Source organism: Lampetra planeri, unplaced genomic scaffold (genome assembly GCF_965212315.1).
Source record: "Lampetra planeri unplaced genomic scaffold, kcLamPlan1.2.h2 scaffold_1927, whole genome shotgun sequence".
NCBI classification, from domain to species: Eukaryota; Metazoa; Chordata; class Hyperoartia; order Petromyzontiformes; family Petromyzontidae; genus Lampetra; species Lampetra planeri.
In genome coordinates, this window is record NW_027614677.1 from 1933 (window position 1) to 20268 (window position 18336).

Here is an 18336-nt window from a genome sequence, read left to right on the forward strand (position 1 = left end):
AATAACAGAAACATTAAAAACAGACAAGTTCACATCAAAGTAGAATACAGATATTATATCTTTACCACAAAAAAGTAATGTTAACGACTAGCTAGAAAAAAAAACATCACCATGTTATACAAGAGTGTGTATGTGTGTTCAGCTATGAAAATGATAGTTCTGTCCGGGGTTGTATAAATATTTACGTGTAAACTTACATAAACAAGCGACGTGGCTTTCAGCACGAGAATCCTCTTCAATAAAAGAAAAAGAAAAAAAAAAAACCCACATCACATCAGAATCATTTGCATTCCCAAAAAAAAGCATCCAAATCCATCACCACATACAAGAAGTTATCAGCTGGCCACTAAAAATCTCAAAAAGAATAGTTTAATCAACTATATATATACTTTATATTTATATTTTTGTCCTTTTATACCAACCAGACATATGGTATATTATGTGTTGCTATGGTTATGGCCCCTGGCAACAGCATGAAAAAGTACAATGACTGAAATAAAGACACTGATCCCCAACTTGGTCCAGCTAGTGTGTGTGTGTGTGTGTGTGTGTGTGTGTGTGTGTGTGTGTGAGTGTATGTGTGTCAGTGCAGATGAGACACATATTTTAGGTTTTGATTCATGTTTTTAAGTTAAATGCTACGTGTTAATGTTTTTTTCCCTCCACAGTAACAATAGTTACCGCTGAGGCGTTTCAGGTTTAGTTCGTTTAGTGTGTGTTTGTCAGTGTGAGTGTGTCGGGTACCCGACAGCTGTCATGTGCTTTTTGTTTTATGCGTTTGCACTGATGCTCTGTTTGTAGACGGCGTGGTAAGCGTTTCTCAGCAGGACGTAGGGAAAGCAGGACTCCAGCAGGTCCATGGTGAGGAAGGGGGATTCCTGCACGATCTGAAACATAGGAAAACATGTTTATTGGCTTTAAGGACGAAAGAATGCAAGAATGCAACAGAAATTCCCTGAACCATTTGTTCTGACTCACACATCACGTGTTTTTGTCATTAAAAATACAGCAAATGTATAAAGACTCTGTTTTGTAAACAAATGGATAAAGAAGTCTGTTTTTTCACCATGTCCAGCAGCAAATAGACTGATTCTCTGTTACGTGTCGTCATCTTGTCCGTTTCCTGTCCGATCTTCAAGAGGCTGGATGAGGCCAACTACACACACACACACACACACACACACACACACACACAACATATGTAATAGAAGTACATCACCAGTACCATCAACATTCACGCCCCCACCTGTGAAGTACAACAATGAGTTGGTCTAAGAAATGTTTAAGAGACAAGTGGTTGATGGATGAGTGCATAACAAGGACACTGAATTTTATTTTTGAAAATTACCCTGGTTCCTAGAATAATATTTGTAAAATGGGTTGCGTGTACATTATTGTCGCCCAGTATTTTTCCCTTTCTGGACCTGCTCTGAAGGTCAGATGAGGGACTGAACTCCAGATCAGGAGTGTATAAAAAGATGTCATATTGTGAAATCTCAGCCTCTCTTACAGCCAGGAACTCTTTCAGGCGATCCTCGATGCTTCCTTGTGGATGGTGAAGAGAGCAGCGGCGATCTGGTTGATGGCTTTGGCCAGGCAGTGGATGTTATTACAATGACCTGCAGAGGGCAGCAAAGACACACTGAGAGCAGCAGATGGAGGAGGAGGCGCCATTCAGCACAAACTGGCTTCATAGTTGACATGAGACAACAAGAAAATCTCCCGTGGAGACTGTTCAGATGTGGATTCATGTTTCACACTGTCCTAAACTATAAAGTGTCAAAAGTAAAGTAGATGATGACGATGATGCACATTCAGATGTGCTGTAAAAAAAAACAACAATGTGGCGCCTGCATACTAATGCTGACAACCGTCAAAAGTCATTATCCTTTTCCTGTGTCCCTAATTAAACAGTGGCACCTTTCATTTCAAGGTTGTTAGGCAGGAATGTCTTCATTCATCCTTCAGCGACAAGGGTCTTTATTACCTTTTCAAAGGCCTTATTTAACTACAGTGTGTCTGAGTGTCAGTAAATATCAGGTTTATTTATCAAATAATGGAACAAATACGCTTTAATAGGTCACGTTAGGTAAAGTGACCTTTCAAAGTCTTAAAATCCTTAATGATGATGAAGACATGGATCACGAATGAATCAATGTGAGGGCACGAGGTCGATCTCATCTGCATGCAGCGGTTTCACACCACTGATGCAGTAAATTATGTTCCTATAATGTGCGACATTTTCTCCAGCAGCCTCACTGATTCTACCCGACACGCCATTCTTTATGCCGGCGGGTTTTTTCTAAGGTAAGTTACTGCACATGAACAGTTCTATCATACCAATGTGTGATGCATGTGGGTTTTTATATAGTTGTGTATTCTTCTTTATTTGAAGTAGGACTACAGATGGCATCAGATAGCATCCCTGTTAAATCTGATGCATCAATGTTGTCATGTTTGTGACAGTGATCAATGCCCGTGCATTTTTTCCTAAAACTCTGAATAATCAACGATCGTACCTTCGATGGCTGGGCTGTACTGTGACATCACATTGCTGGCCAGCGTTGGCAAAGACACGGCCACAAACACCATCAGCAGACAGGCGATCTTATACTCCTCCTCTGGACTGATGTTGTCTGTGCACGCGCGCACACACACACACACACACACACACACACACACACACACACACACACACACACACACACACACACACACACACACACACACACACACACACACACACACACACACACACACACACACACACACACACACACACACACACACACACACACACACACACAGGTTTGGAAACAGTTGTAATTGCTCAGCAGACAAAGAAGTGATGCTCCACCGTCCCTTTACCATTTGTGGTGAAGTTCAGCAGGAGTATGGATCCATTTGGATGGAAATATTCTCCATACGGTGCCAAAGGCGACAGAGGAAATTCAATGGACATGCCCTAGGTGTGTGTGTGTGTGTGTGTGTGTGTGTGTGTCTTACCACTCTTTTGTGAGGACAGCGCCACCACCAGTGCAGGGTCGATCTCACAGGGTAAACCTGCGGCTGAAGACAGCTCGTACACGTTCATTGCCACCTGGACACAGAAATATAAATGTCTGACGGGGTTTGGTTGGAGGTCACTCGGTGACGTGAACTGTCCTGCACCTTCATGTCCGTCTCTCTGGGAATGTGGTCCTTGAAGTCCTCCACAGAACTAACCAAGAAAGGAATATGGCAGGATAACACCTGAACGGAGAGACACAGCAGACATCGTACAAGACACAATTTACACATGTTCCTGAACAGAAAGCCTGGATCTACTGTTCTTGAAAGGCAATTACATTTTCAGACTGTCTTCTACATACTTCTGTGTGTAAGTGTGTGTGTGTCTTACATCTCTGAGAGCCTCCTGAGCCAGAGAGCGAAAGGACAAGATGACGCCAATGATGGTCATTCTCTTCAAAACACTGTCAACAGCTACACACACGAAAAAAGAAGATGTAAGAGATATGGAGATACACCCTTAAACCACTCCTTCTCCCACATGATTATCATGTTAATGAATTCAATAACGTTAATAATTCTATAACCTGAAGCTTAAAAATTTTAAAAGGGACGCCAGCAGTCGTGTAAATCTCATTATGGGATGTTTATTGGCAGGTACTGTTCAGATTTCAGACAATGTGCTGATACCAATTGTGTCATCCACGGTAAAATATTAATGATATCAGAGAGTTGTGAGTTATTTTTGGACAATTCCAAACCAAAGAGCCAACTGATTTATCAATAGGGCTGCAACTAACTATTATTTATGTTGTCTATTTGTTTAATCTATTTGTTCGATTAGTCATTATTATGACTTATTATTTAAAAATATCTATGAGGTATCAACTTAATTTGTGAACTTGCTTGTCTGTAGTACGTGATGATTAGGTGTCATTTATCTCCGTGGTGCTGCTGTGGAATGAGAGTTGACAGAGTTTGCATTTAACGTGTGTTGCTGGTTTATTTTCAGTGAAATGTTCTGAACGAGCCTCTTCGTCTGTTTGCTCCTCATTAATCAGTGCGTTCTTCTTCTCTGTTTCCTTGTGGGATGTAAACAGCGAGTGACACTGTTCCCATCACTTCCTGTACTGCAGCCGGCGTATCAACAATAATACGTGTTGAAACAAATTTTTCGTAATCAACGTAATCAACTAAATCAACTAACCGTTGCAGCCCTATTTACCAATAGCAGTGCTTTGTTAATGTGTGTTACTTTGGCTGCTCCTGGGAAACGGTGAAAATAACTATGATTGGGCCACTCGGCACCTCTCGTGATGTTGTGGATTTCCTCCGTACAGAGGTTTAATTTTTCCCAAAAAGACACTTTATATTTGGCGTGTTATGTTTGTGACTTACAGGTGAGTTTCTTGAAGAGGGCCGCCATGTGGTCCGGCTTGTCAAAGCTTGTTCTCATCTGGGTCAACACTTCCATGTTCTCCACCACCAATTTCTACGCACAAACAACACCAAGTGTTAAATCAAGCTCATGTGCAGCTCATCACTTAATTTAAATGAATGGGTGGCGTGCCGTGTACCTTCAGCTCGGCGACTTGCGATGAGATGTGCCACATCAGACTCTCACTGAGGAACTTCATCCCGTACGGCCCCAGGAGCTCTGACAAAGAACGCATCTCTGAGGTGGAATAAAAATAAAATCAGTTTACACACTAACAGGAAGATACTCAAACAGGAAATGGGTTTTATGTACCAGAGATGTCCGAGTATTCCTCAGCATTGAAAGTGAGTTCGTTCTCTGTTGGCAGGTTGACAAAGGCCTTCATGGCGGGGAAGTAGGCGATATGTCCGTTACTGACCTGACGGAGCAAAGTCTCCAGGTACCTACACACACACACACACACGCAAACACACACACACACACACAAACTGAATCTATCGCATTTAAATCAGCGTTTGGATTAGAAAAAGCACCTTTTCACAGATAAATCCAACCAACCAGTTTGTGTAGAGACTGGTGATGGTTGGCTCTCCGTGGCTGTCCAGGTGCTGCGTCTGCTGCAGCAGGACGTTGTTGAAGACCCGTGTGATGTCGATGGTGACGTAGTTCTCTATGGACTGCAGCACGGTCATGTAGGCGCGGACGCTGGTCAGCAGCTCACTGGGCTTGGCTATCTCCTGAGTAGCCTGGTTGTACATGGTCATGCCCACGATGGACCTGCGGGAAGGGAGGATGGCTGTAAGACTGCCCAGGAAAACAAACAGAACGGCAAACGCAGGAGCTTTGCATGATTGTGTGTGTGGTTACTTGGTGAATCGGATCTCCAGGTGCGAGGTGAGGTACTCTCTCGGCGTGAACGTGTGCTCCCACACCACCAAGTTGGGAACGTAGTTGATGGAGAAGCAGAGCTCAGATAACGCTGTGTGGAGTTTGTCCAGACTGGAAGTAGAACGCAGACATTCAGTAGAATCCAACCAGTGATGACGTTAACATCAGGTGTGACTGAACACCGGGATGGTTGGTACACTAACTTGGTGACCAGTAATCGGTTCTTCCTCATGCTCTCCACTCCTGGTTTCTCCCTCTCTGGCTCCCCCTTCTTTCCCGTGGCCTTCTTACTCTTCTTGTTGACGGCCTGGCTGATGGTCTTTGCACAGTGCTTGGGAAGCAGCTGTGGGGGCACACACAGAAGAGGGTGTCATTGATGGGTGAGGCTGACGCCCTTCAGATTCATCCAGAGAGATCAACTTAAGCAGCTTTAAACAAAAGGCATCAGAAGAGGAATTACAACATTCATGTGACAGCGTGCAATAACTTGCAAAGGCTATAAACAATCAGATCAGACCCATTTGGGTTTTAAAGGATCATTCAGAGCAGCTTGACTGCTCTAGTTTAAATGCGTCTTCATTCCTCGGCCCACCCAGTGACGCCAAGCTCACAAAAGAAAGTGAAGTCCACGGGCCAGTGCTAGCTTAACCTCGAGGCCTATAGCTTGAAGGATCCACAAGCGGCCATCAGTGTTTATTATTTGATGCCCCCTGCCTCCTGTGTGTGTAAAAACCACCCCCTCCACCATGTGCTCAGGCCTCAGGGTGCTTCAATCCAGCTCTGGCGTTCTCCCACCTGGTCGCTGAGTGTACATTGTTCAGTGCAGATATCAGTGATGAGGTTCCTGGCTTGTTTGGCCATCTCATCCAGGAACATGTTACAGAGCGACAGGCTGCGGTCTCCTATGTGGTGACGCTGCAGGCAGAGACGTGCAAACACAGATCTACTGTTACATATGCTGCTCTGAGTGGGTAAAGGAATGTGTATTTTGGTAAACGTGTGTGCTCACCTCCTCAGGACAGAGCTCGTGCGTGCAGGACATGAAGTGTGTGCAAAGCAAAGGGAAACAGATGGAGTGTCGGCTCTGCGAGGGGAGCTCCAGGCACTGCTGGAACATCTTTTCAAACGCCCGGCTGTAGAAGCTACACACAAAAAAGACATAATTCTTTTCCTGCAGTTTAGTTTACGACAGATATGATGTTAATGAATTCTGTCAAAAATAAAAAAATAGTTTATTCTTATTAGTTTATTATTGATTCCCTGAACAATCAGTTTACAAGGTTAGAGTGAGAAGTGGGTCCTGAAATCACCTTTTTCTTTCAGGTCCCATTCATCCTATGATGGTAAATTTGGCGTTTTTTTTTTTTTTCCCAGACACCATTATGGCATTAACATGAGGGAGTCCAAGTCATCGATTCCTGACCAAGCCGGTAGTAACGACACCTTTCACAACTAGTATTGTGCTCTGCTAGAGCAGACCCACATAATGATGTTCTGCATAATACAGCAGGGAGACGCATGTGTTTGTGTCTCACCAGAAAATGGACAGGTCGGACGTCTCCACCAGCATCTCCACCAGCGAATCCACCATCTTTGTATGGAAAATGATGGTGTTCATCATTTTGCCCAGCTCCTTATGATCAGCTATACCGAGACTGGCTTTAGAGACACTGGTGTAGGCCTTCACAGGACAAAGACAACAAGATAAGGAAAGGTTTATCAATGTGTTGGATGAAATTGTACCTGTTTCCGAGATATTTTCTGGACCAGATTTTGATACGCACCTGCAGTCTGAACCAGTCCAGTCTCATGCCTCTGAAGTCAAACACCTCTCCGTCCTCCACTGGAACACACACATCAACACACATAAGTCTGCCTGTTGTCTCAAAACTGTTTGCAGCAAAAACAAGACAACTGATTTCAACTATTCACTTCATTAAGAAAGTCAGTGCCACTGTTAATACTGACAGCGAAGAGTTACCTTGTTTGACACTGAGGGACGTCATTGTGTTGACAAAAGAAGACATGATTATTGATTCGTCCTCCGGACACACCGACAGGTTCTATCAGAGAGAAACATTTGAGTTTATGACTCACTGTGCAATGTCAATATTGATAATATTCCTAAATAGATTTTAGGAATTATATTATTATTATATATTCTTTGTTTTACATGTTCTGTATCATCAGTTTTAAATTTGCAGGACAAATGCAAGACTAACTGATCCTCTCAGTGAGGTTTCGATTTTTTTTCATGTTTTCAAGTCTGAAGTAGTTGCTGAGGGTTCATACCTGCACCAGTTCATTTAGGACAACCGCGTCAAAGCCTGACAGGTACTGGACGTAATATCGCTGCATCACTGGACCGTACTTCCTGACGTGAGCTCGGAGCTCCTCCATGTAGAAGATCAACTCTGCTATGTGTCTGTGGAACAAACACGTGAAGATGTGTGCGAACATGAATGTTTATTGGTTACATGTGTGTATACACGGGTACGTTTTCACACTTACTTGTCTATGAAGTCGTCTGTGCTTTTCTTCTGGATGTTGTCTGCGTGTCGGAGCAACCAGATGATCTCATCTCGGGCGAATGACAATGCCATGAACACAAATAATGCCTGACGGAGAGAGGTGACAAAGACTTACAGGTGAGAAATGTAGAAGAATCGAAGTAATTCAAGGTTAATGTATTAACAGTTGATCGCCTACAAGCTCACAGTGTGAACTAAATGTACTGTTGAGAGACAGTATGAAAGTCCACATCTGGTCAGAGAAACCTTCCATGATGTGTTTCGTACTACAATTTACTGATTAATAAAGCTGGATTTACACTGGAAGCGTCTGTGCCGCGTTTCTACGTCCCCAGAACAATCTCAATCTCAAACACTGGGAGTGGTTCAGTAGCGGACACTTGTAGTGTAAATATCCCTAACGTGTGTGCCATTATACCTTTGGGCCCAGTAGTCCAGGCTGGTCAGCCAAGACGGTCGCCAGCTCTTTCAGAGCTGACCTGAGAAACTTGCGTCTCTCTCGGTGTGTGGAGCCCCTGCAGGAAGGCAGGCAGACAGGATGTCAGAGCAGACACACAAAACACACCAAGTGTCACAAAAAAAAATGGTATTTTGACACGTTTGCAACAATCCCGTAAGATAAATAAATGACAGAACGAAGATGAAAGAGGCAGATGTGATATGTAATAAAGATAAAAGCAATGAATGAGGCAGGTTATGTGTCACACTTCCAGAGAAAGAGACAAGAGCTTAAATGAAAAATGTAGATGATTCAATAAATAATCAAAGTGAGACCATAAGGAGGGGAGTGGGAAAAGAATGGATGTGTTCGTACGCGTGTGACAGGGCCTGCTCCTTGCACTCTCTGATGTCATTGATGCGTTTGTTGTACCTGAAACACACACAGGAAGAAACAGATTTTTCCATTCACTTCATATTTTCATTGTCAGATTCTCTTCAGTATACTTTCATTTCCACACTTTCTTACCCTCTGATGTTCACAAACAGGTCCTCGGCAGCCTTGTGGATGTGGAAGACCTCATCTCTGAACAGACAGAGGCAGGTGGAGCTCTGCAGAGCCAGCTTCCACAAAGACAGTGCGGCGGCTTCGCTGTTCAGCACCGCGTGGCAGAGGATGAAACCAACTGGGGGGAGAGCGGGGACAAATATCTAGTAGGCTGCAGACATGAAACATGTGGACACAGCTGTTTCTACTGTACTTACAAACGATCCATTTCTCCATAGTGTCCAGTGACAAGTATTCACATGGCATCTAGAAAAACATTTATGGAAGGTTATTCCAGGAACATCTGATGCGATGTGACATACGCTGATGTATTTTACGTACAGTGTCGGACTGTGCAGGATTGAGCATGGTGGAGGGGGCAGAGATGAGAGACAGCAGCTGAGCGTTCCTCCACTGGTCGGCCGACAGATTCCTCCGGGGATAGACCATCTGCAGACTGATCAACGCATCTGACAGGGACTGGAGGAGACAGATGAGAGGAAATTAACGTGATTAGCATCACTTAAACCAGTCACAAGGATTATTGATGGCCAATGTGCACTGATCCTGAGTGTGGCTTTGGCTTTCTGACATTCACTTCAATGGAATCCCTTTTAGAAATAGAAGAATTCTATGGTTTTCGCCACATTTCTTTAATTTCTTTTTAATTACAATCAATATTTCTGCTCCCGGCTGAGAAGAAGAAAAACAAATGCTCTTTGGTAGTTGATGTGAGATCAACACAGACTCAGCACATGATCAGATCGATCAATCCTTCACATTGATTTGTTGACCGGACTGTCAAGAGAAGGGCAGAATAGAAAGCTTCTACTGTCATTGCATTGTGCAGAATATAACTCAAGTACAAATGTGTTGCACTTGTGTGGTACGTGAATAAACAACGCTGCTACCTTTCCGTGAGGCACAAACTCCTCCATCATCTTCTTCAGGGGGTTTTCATAATCCACAATCATCTGGCCCAGTCTGGGGTATTCCCGGTCGCTAGAAAAAGAAGATGAAAAAGGAAGACGTATAACAATAATAAATAATACTTTTATCATTTAATCTTTGGGGAAAAAAACAAAAACAAAGGGTTGTGATGGATAGTACGGTCAGGGCTCGACTGTACACGCTGAAAGCTCACCTGGCTCCATGTGTCATTTCGTGAGCGTAGTTATAAAGTCCGATGATAGCTTTCCTCTCCTCAATGCGGGACAGTATGATCATCAGCGTGGTGTAAGTCACAACAAGGTCCAAATAGTTCTTGGTGAGGTCAAAGTTCACCGTCTGAAGGGAAATAAACAGAAATCCGCTTTTCACTTCCTAAGAATTTAAAGCATCTTTATACCATCACAGTACTCACTGACACTTTCACACGCACATTCACCCCTTTCACAAGCTGCCTATACATTCACACACCACACACATACACACACTGATAGAGAGGCCAGCAGGAGTAGTTAACAATTGCTCATTGATCAATCAATAAATGGCTGTAGTATTTGAGCTACAACCCCCAAGGAACTTAGAATTATGACTTACAGCTAATGGAAAAACCAAATTCAGTAAATGCAGTATCTTAGAAAATTATAATCATCAAAATGAAAAGAAATAAACACTTGAAATATATCCATCTGAGTGGAAAAAAAACCCTCAACTTCCTGATATTCTAATGTGTTTATCATCATCATTATTATGACTGGTTGTTCTTTGCATGTTACACTTACGATGTCAAAGAAGACCTGGCATACATCAATGGTGTTCAGCAGCTCACACACGTGGTCCTGTTGACAGAGAAGAGCCTTCATGAGAATCAACGGCACACGGTAAAACAAATCACCACACCTGCATGTCTTCACCTACCTTAAATTCCATCACATCTACGAAGGTAAAGTAGTAGAGAGCCAGGTTCTTCAAGATCTCGGACTTTTCTTTCTGCAGCTGAGCCAGCTGTTGCTGTAAAACCACACGGCAGAGGAGACACACTTACCAGAGATGCTCAGAGGAAACAGGGACACTTCATTCTACTACAGCAGACATCAGACGTTTCTTACACTTCTGTAAAACCCAAACGGGGACAAACTGGGATAATCACTTGCATCGAGGAATCAATCTACACAATTTTCTTTCCAAATCATTTTCAGTTCCGATATATTTAAAATCGAAACTTTTAGAATCAAGCTTTTTTCTCTTTCATTGTTGAGTGTTTTATAAACTGCTCAACTTAAGTAAAGGCTTCAGGTCTGCAGAGCTGCGATTAGAAAAATATAAAAACTCAACCTCGAATCGATCTAATATATCTTGAATAAGCCAGAATACATATGTATGAACACCCCAGAAACTATGAAATCTTTAGTTGGTATGAAGCAGTTTGTATCTACATGACTGATAAATATTGACACTGATGTTGCACTGAGGAGTCGGCACCAGTACAGTAAAGGGCCTTTGACAATTTTAATTCATATTTATCCGTTTGGTAATCAGTTAGTAGTATTGAGCATTTTTAAAAAATTATCTCATTGAAGCTTTATCAATGTGGATATATATGGGAAGTTTGCCACTCATTTAATAGCAAACTATTACTTTTGGTATGTGCACAACCGACATTTGAGCAGTCATTTTGCAGTTTGTGAAACGCTGATCAAGATACTCTTGTCACATTTTCCTTAAGTTTAGTTGAATAACTGTTGGAGGGAGTGATTGAAGGAGAATCACATTTGAACACCTTTAAATCTCAATTTTACAGCAGTTTCAGCAAAGAGAAATATATACTTGAAAGAAGCTTGAAAATGAATTCTGTTGTATTTAAAAAGGAAGTACACAGCGGGAAGGACAGAAGCAACACGTTGCACCGCTTTGGTTTGTGTCACGTTAGTTCAGCGGCTGGTCTTCACTTCAAAAATCAAAGTAAACTAACAGCAGCAACGGCTGTTTTAGTGTCCATTGTGCTGGAAGTTAACCAGTTGGATTAATTGTACAAGTTGTGTGGAACAACCACTCTGAGCTTGTCCACCAGGTGGTGAACCTCAGCTTGGTGCCTCCTTAGTGCAAACAGTGTGTCTGTCTATCAGTGAGTCGATCAGCCAATCAGCAGTCAGCACACCGACCAACCAGGTAATCAAAGCACCCACACACTCACTCAGCGGATGGATTAAAGAAAGTAAAATAATAATAAAAAAAAAAAAGCTGAGCAGCTCAAAGCAAAGACACTTTAAAACAGCTTTAAAAAGCATCTACCAAAAACAAGTTATTACAAGACTTAACTCAAATTCAGAAGTTAAAAAAACAGACACAAAAACTTACCAAAAAGCATAAGTCCGGAATAAGCCAGGATTAGCATGCAAAACAAACAAACAAACAAACACAAACAAACACACAAACAAAGCAGAAAACAACGTAAGAGACATTTTATGCACAGTTATACTGAATAAAGCTGTTGGCTACACACGCGCACACAGGCGCGCGCGCACACAGACACACACACACCAATACAATATTAAGCAATGGCTTCATTGAGCTTTCAGCACATCTGCACACATCTGTCCACATGGCATTTACTCAAACATCCGTTCGTCTGGTGAAGCACATTGTCCAATTTTCCACTTGGAGACATATCACTACTGATTTATCAACACACCTCCAAATGTTTAATGCATCTCAGCAAACTACTTAAGTTGCAACTAAAGAGTCTGCTGATTATTAGTATTAGTACAGTTTAATAGGAGATGTCTCCCATCTCGTAGGTCAATGTTTTTTTCCCATTAACTTTATTACTACATGGCAGTGACCAATCCTATTATTTCAGATTATAAACAGACAAAAAATACTGCTTGTCTGCTATAGATTCATTACAACCTAATCTGGACACATGAAGATCTGCGTGCAGACAAATGATCCTGCAGGCAATAATTCTATATCTGTAATTTTTCACTAAAGCCAGACATAATGTTCTTCCTCTCCCACACAAACACACACACACACACAAAACACATGTACTTACATTATTATTGCGTGTCTCCACAGCAGGGAACTTCCTGACGATAAATTTAACAGCAGACTCCAAGTTCTTATCAACGAGATAGGAGGGCTTGGCTTTGGGGTCGCCACATGCCTGGAAAGAAGAGGACGGAGAGATGAGGAGAGACAGAACAAACGAGATGGTAAGTCCACTGCTGCTCAAACAGCAAGGTCTGGTTATGCTTTGAGCATTCTGTCTGATTCCATTGATGTTAATGTATCAGTTTATTTTGTCAGGGAGGAGGAGGGGGGGTCAGGCATGTTAGATGTATGGTCATCACCAGGGAAACAGTGTTTGCAGTGAAGATTGGCTTGTCCCAGCCAATGGCGACGATTCAGGTGGATGACAGTGACAGAGCTGATCAGTGGCATATTCAAGACATGAAAACAAACACACACAAACCTGATGCAGTGACCTGTGCAGTCAAATTCAGATGCAAATGTCCACAAGGTGAGTTTCACCAAAAGATGCACAAGCAGCGAGCTTCATTTCCATTTTGCTGAATTTTGTCTATTCGCAAAAATGGAAAGTTTGTAATTCTGAGGTTTTCATGTTTGGATAAACCAGCCTGTGACCGAGGACAAGTCTGAACGATCAGTGGTTGTCAACTGTGAAGGCAAACATATTGAGGTCATTTCCCACCAAAGCTAAGAAAACAGTATGTTGTGATGATTCATTAACAATCACATTGTGCTTAGTTGAAAAAGACAAAAAGGTTTTTTTTTTCAACTGTAATAAAAATTCTTGTACAAATGCTACAAATGCTATGCTACATAAGGGGGAATTTCGATACATTTTGTTATCTTTTATCACCATAAATTCTTTTTAGTATTCAAACAAAAACCAATACAAAAAACCCCCAATGAATAAAAGTCCCAAGAGTCTTCTGGTAAGTTGTATGTGAAACACACTGTCTGTCTGTTTTCATTCCAGAATGATTCCCCATTTAAATCATTATTGGTCAGTCACACTTTTTCTGCCATGATGTTCTCTATAGCTACTGTTGAAGAGGACACAAACACAAATACCCCATGGAGGAGGAAATCAATTCTTTTTCAGAGGCACTCAAGGCTTCCTTTAAGGTTGTGCTATTTCGTCATTGTAGGATTTGTAGTTTGTTTGGTTTTGTACTTAAACCCTGATGTGTTTTTGTATCTGTACAACATAATGCATTAGCATGTTAACAGTGTTTTTCAAACAAAGGACAACATCTTGATCTTAACAAAATAAATCCAAATTGGTGAGTCTTCTTTTGATCATCCAGAACTATATTATTTCACAACACTGAAAGGTCGAGAACCACTCAAAGAGTCCTGCGTAATGAGGTTGGTTTTCTGTGCTGTCATTGGTTAGTACCACTGGATGACTAGCAGAGGGATGGGCAGGTAGAAACTGAATGGAGAAATGGGGGAAAAAAGAGAGGTCAAAAGCCAAATAAAGGAGACACAGAGGTCCATTGAGAAATGACTCAACACAAATATGGAAAATGGACCGAATGGACAGACAGAGAGGGGCTGAAGAGAAAACGATCCCAATAATCTGCACCTACAACAGACATCTACAGTGTGTCTAGACTCCACCTGCAGTGCAGCTCTCTGCTCATTTCTCTCAACAAATTTACTGACTCGCAGGAATCATCCATGCTCATGAGTTATGGGCAGTGAAGTAGTGGATGGCAGAAGAAGACGTCCATGCATGTGCCATGAACAGAGTGATTGCAGCGACTCTGTCAGCTGCCAAAAGAGCAGAACAATCCCCTCTATGGATTCCGTTCCTCATGGCTGTGGATTAGGTTTACAAGAAGAACATTTAAAAAATGTCATACAGAATTACCAAAATCAAAGTCAACTGGAGATTTAGATGCAAGTTTTCTGACAAGGACCAACAGACAACAGCTATGGAACCAACAGGAAACAGCAGTGCCACCATAACCTGTAGTTCACTTCGTATGGTGCTGAAACGCATTGACCAGTGCAAAATGAAACCACAAAACAGCAACACATGCACGGTATGTAACAAGATGCACATAGTGTTCATATACAGAAGTATGTTTGGGACAACCCAGAGTTTAACTACCGATGAAAACAGCCCAAAACCACTGTATCACCTTCAACCCAGACATCAGAGTATCAATAATTAGTGTTGCACAATTACACCTGGACTACAACGGCTACAGACACACAAGTGTGGATGGTGATTACTGCTGACTGCTGCCACCAATTACAAATACAGATAGATTTGTTAATTATAGATACATCATCAAAAAATGATTTGTCAACTAAATTTACAGTGTTCAGTGTTACTAATCCGTCACCTTGTATACTAATTCTAGAAGGGACTCATATGGCCTCACCCATGTCACTTTAACATGATTTTCTCCCGGCACTATGAAACCCTCAACTAAGACTCTACTCATCAACTGAACTTTTGGACAGTTGTCATTTGGACTCAAAAGCAAAAGGACATATACAGTATTTCTCCTGATTGGAAGCAATTCAAGTGTCCACCTAAATCTAATCAACATGTGTCTGTGAATTATGACAGATGATTCAATATTTTGAAACATCAACAATCTAAATCACATCATCCAAGATGCCTGACAACACAATTGTTGGACTCAATCAGTACTTTGCTGTTAGTACTTTATTAGACCACTAGACAGTTGTAATAACTACTTTACTGGCTTATGATTTAAAACACCAGGGACAAAAAATGGGGGCCAACCCCATTGTTTCCTTCCTCGGACCACACCTCATACCCAAAGCTGTTATTTTCATTTGAAATACACTCCTGAGGGTTTTGTTCCCTCTCAAAATTAAAAATCTGTTCACACACACAATAAAGCGCTTTTTGCATTAGCTCCTGTGACAGTAAATGACTTGAGGACCACATTTCGCTGAAACTGGCACACACACAGACAAACTCACATGGCCACACGCCGTCACAGCCTGGGACAAACATGCTGAGCTCTTGTCAATCTGGGTTGTAAACACGCCCACTGCTGCAGGGTCTCAAACACGAACATTTGGGGGTAGGGCGTTGACACAAATACAGACAACACCAATATGGTTTCATCAATGAAAGACTAGACTTTGTGTCGCAGCTTGTTTCCTTGTGCCTGATTCTCCCATTTCCCAACAGAAAGCCACAGGGTATCACTGTGGTGACAGCACTACTGACCAACGACATTCTGTGAGGATGTCTGTGCGATTTAAACTAAATGCGGAGACAAGGAATCAAGATGTGACTGCTGGAATTCATGCAACTGTAAACAACTTGTTGTCTAACTAACGCGCCACCACAGAGCAAAGAAAAATAACACTATCAAGTATCACTATCAACAAAGTGTTGGTGTTTTAGCCCAAATACATGAGCTCATGTCGTTGCCTTTCTGCTCAGAGGAAGGTGAGTCAGGAATGTGCGGTTTAACTGAAATGGCATCTGAAAATCTGGTTCAGACAGGTCCACACTGATGATCTGTGTGTTGCTTTAACACATTTCTTGATCGTATGCTTTCTTTTTTATCATTTTGTGTGATGTATACAAATGACTGTGTACACATGATCATTTCTTGTCCACTCACATACCTGGGTCAGACAACGACTTTTATTGCAAATACCAAGGTCACATTATTTTTATAATCTATCTCTCTTATTTGGCTACAGAGCCTGCGGACGCGATGTCATGGCCCAAATCCTCTCACATGGATTTTAAACGGAGCTATTGAAGCTGTCTGAACTGGTTTGCATTACTTTTCAGCATTCATAACTATGCTTTGAATAGTGTACTTGTGTACAGTACATGAGTTATAATTAATGGGCTGAAACGTGTAAAAACAACAGAAGAGCTGGGTTAATCATTGCATCATAGATTTCGACCAATAAACTCAAGACAATAGAAAACAAGCTGCTGAGCAAAGACAAAATCACCTTCTGTCATTTACATTGAGTGGTTTTATCCATTAGTGCCTGTGGTGGTTGGTGCGATAAGCTGGTTGGCTGAATTTGGGTGAGGTGGGGGCTCATGGAGAGATGGATGGAAGGAAAAGCGCAGTGAATGAGCAGACAGGTCATGAGAATAAGCTGACAATCAGTTGCGGTCAGTAAGGGAGCTGTTGCCTGGATACCAGAACAGACCTTAGTCTTGCCTCCACCATCACATCTCCACTCCAGGTAGAATTTAGCAGCTGGGCTTCTCAAAGGGTCATCACACTGACCTTCATATGGCTGGGGACTCTCAAAGACAGCACCAGAACAAGGGAACCTACATCTGAAAAGGAACACCCAGCCTGTGGTTCTTTTCCTATAGGGTTCCAGTGAAACACCTTGAAAACAGGTGAGACGATAGAAAACAACTTGTTCTCGCTGAAGTTTCATGTGTGATGGGACTGACCGGTGGAGAAAGGAACCTGAGAACCACTGCAACATGCTGGCTGAGTGTCTGCACTGCGTACTGGAAAGAAAGTCATCTTCCCTAATCTTTTTAGTGTTTGTTATTAAAACCTTGTTTTTATACTCTTCCAGGATATCTGGATGATTTACAAAATATCAAACTTTTTCAGATAATCCCATAAACCTGATTTGCTCATTAGAAGGGTGATTGTTGTTTTTTCAGCCAGTTCTTCCACAACTGAACAACAAACAATGGCAGCCTCATACATGCTTGCATGGATATAAGCAATAGACAATTTTGGGCTGATGGTGCATTCCTGGCGGAAAAAATACCACCAACTCATGTTAAGATGAACAAAAACAAGAATGCACAAACTTCTAATTCCAACAGTTTTGTTCTAGTTTAAAAAAAACGTGGGCAAAAATATCTATCAATGTGTACAGAGTTTTTAATTTTCCTTGAATATATTTTTCCTTTTTGTTTCTGTCGATCAGGGATTTGGCCAGGTCATGAAACAGCACAAAATCAAACTGACGCTCTCCAATTAAAGCAGAGAAAAGACTGACCATGTGAATGCTGTATCACAATAAGTCAATGAGGTACAATGACGTTGGTAAACTTGACAGTGAATGGAGCCCAGCCTTAAACTTAGCATTACAAATTCAGACATGAAGAGGAGTGAGGCACATAGGAGAGGACAAACAGATCAGCACAGGTAGCCAGGAGGAGGAGGAGAACGGAAGGGGGAGGAGGAGGAGGAGGAGGAAGGGTGAAGGGGGAGGGTTTCATCAGTGGAAGGTGATAAACTTTGCAAACCTTCCAAACTTGTCCTTGCTGCATAGGAGAAGGGGGAAGCATTGGAACGGAGAGAAGAAGAGAAGAAATCAAAACAAAGAGCCCACCCAGACAAACTGCTGGATCACTGGTTTGCACACTCACACAGTGACACACACATGCATGTCTCACACAGCTGCTCTCACACAGGCGTTTTCTACATATCGGAGTGGAGCCTCTCCAGCACAACACAACACAGAAAACAACACATGCCGCGCCAGCATGCCATCATATTAACACT

At 42.1% G+C, this 18336-nt stretch overlaps 1 protein-coding gene across 1 annotated transcript; it reads right to left on the reverse strand.

Annotated features, from left to right (window-relative positions):
- Positions 1-770: 770 nt before the first annotated feature.
- LOC144740133 (nck-associated protein 1-like) lies at positions 771-18119 on the reverse strand. Its single transcript, XM_078623015.1, is given in 32 exon segments — positions 771-887; positions 1067-1156; positions 1511-1548; positions 1551-1619; positions 2520-2636; positions 3007-3100; positions 3172-3252; positions 3401-3483; positions 4408-4501; positions 4587-4684; positions 4760-4890; positions 5006-5224; positions 5315-5446; positions 5539-5678; positions 6131-6250; positions 6345-6477; positions 6871-7016; positions 7120-7178; positions 7317-7398; positions 7628-7760; positions 7847-7953; positions 8285-8381; positions 8681-8737; positions 8834-8990; positions 9070-9118; positions 9194-9331; positions 9763-9853; positions 9996-10138; positions 10579-10635; positions 10715-10807; positions 12852-12962; positions 18078-18119. Coding segments are annotated over 32 exon segments (3318 nt in total).
- Positions 18120-18336: the final 217 nt, after the last annotated feature.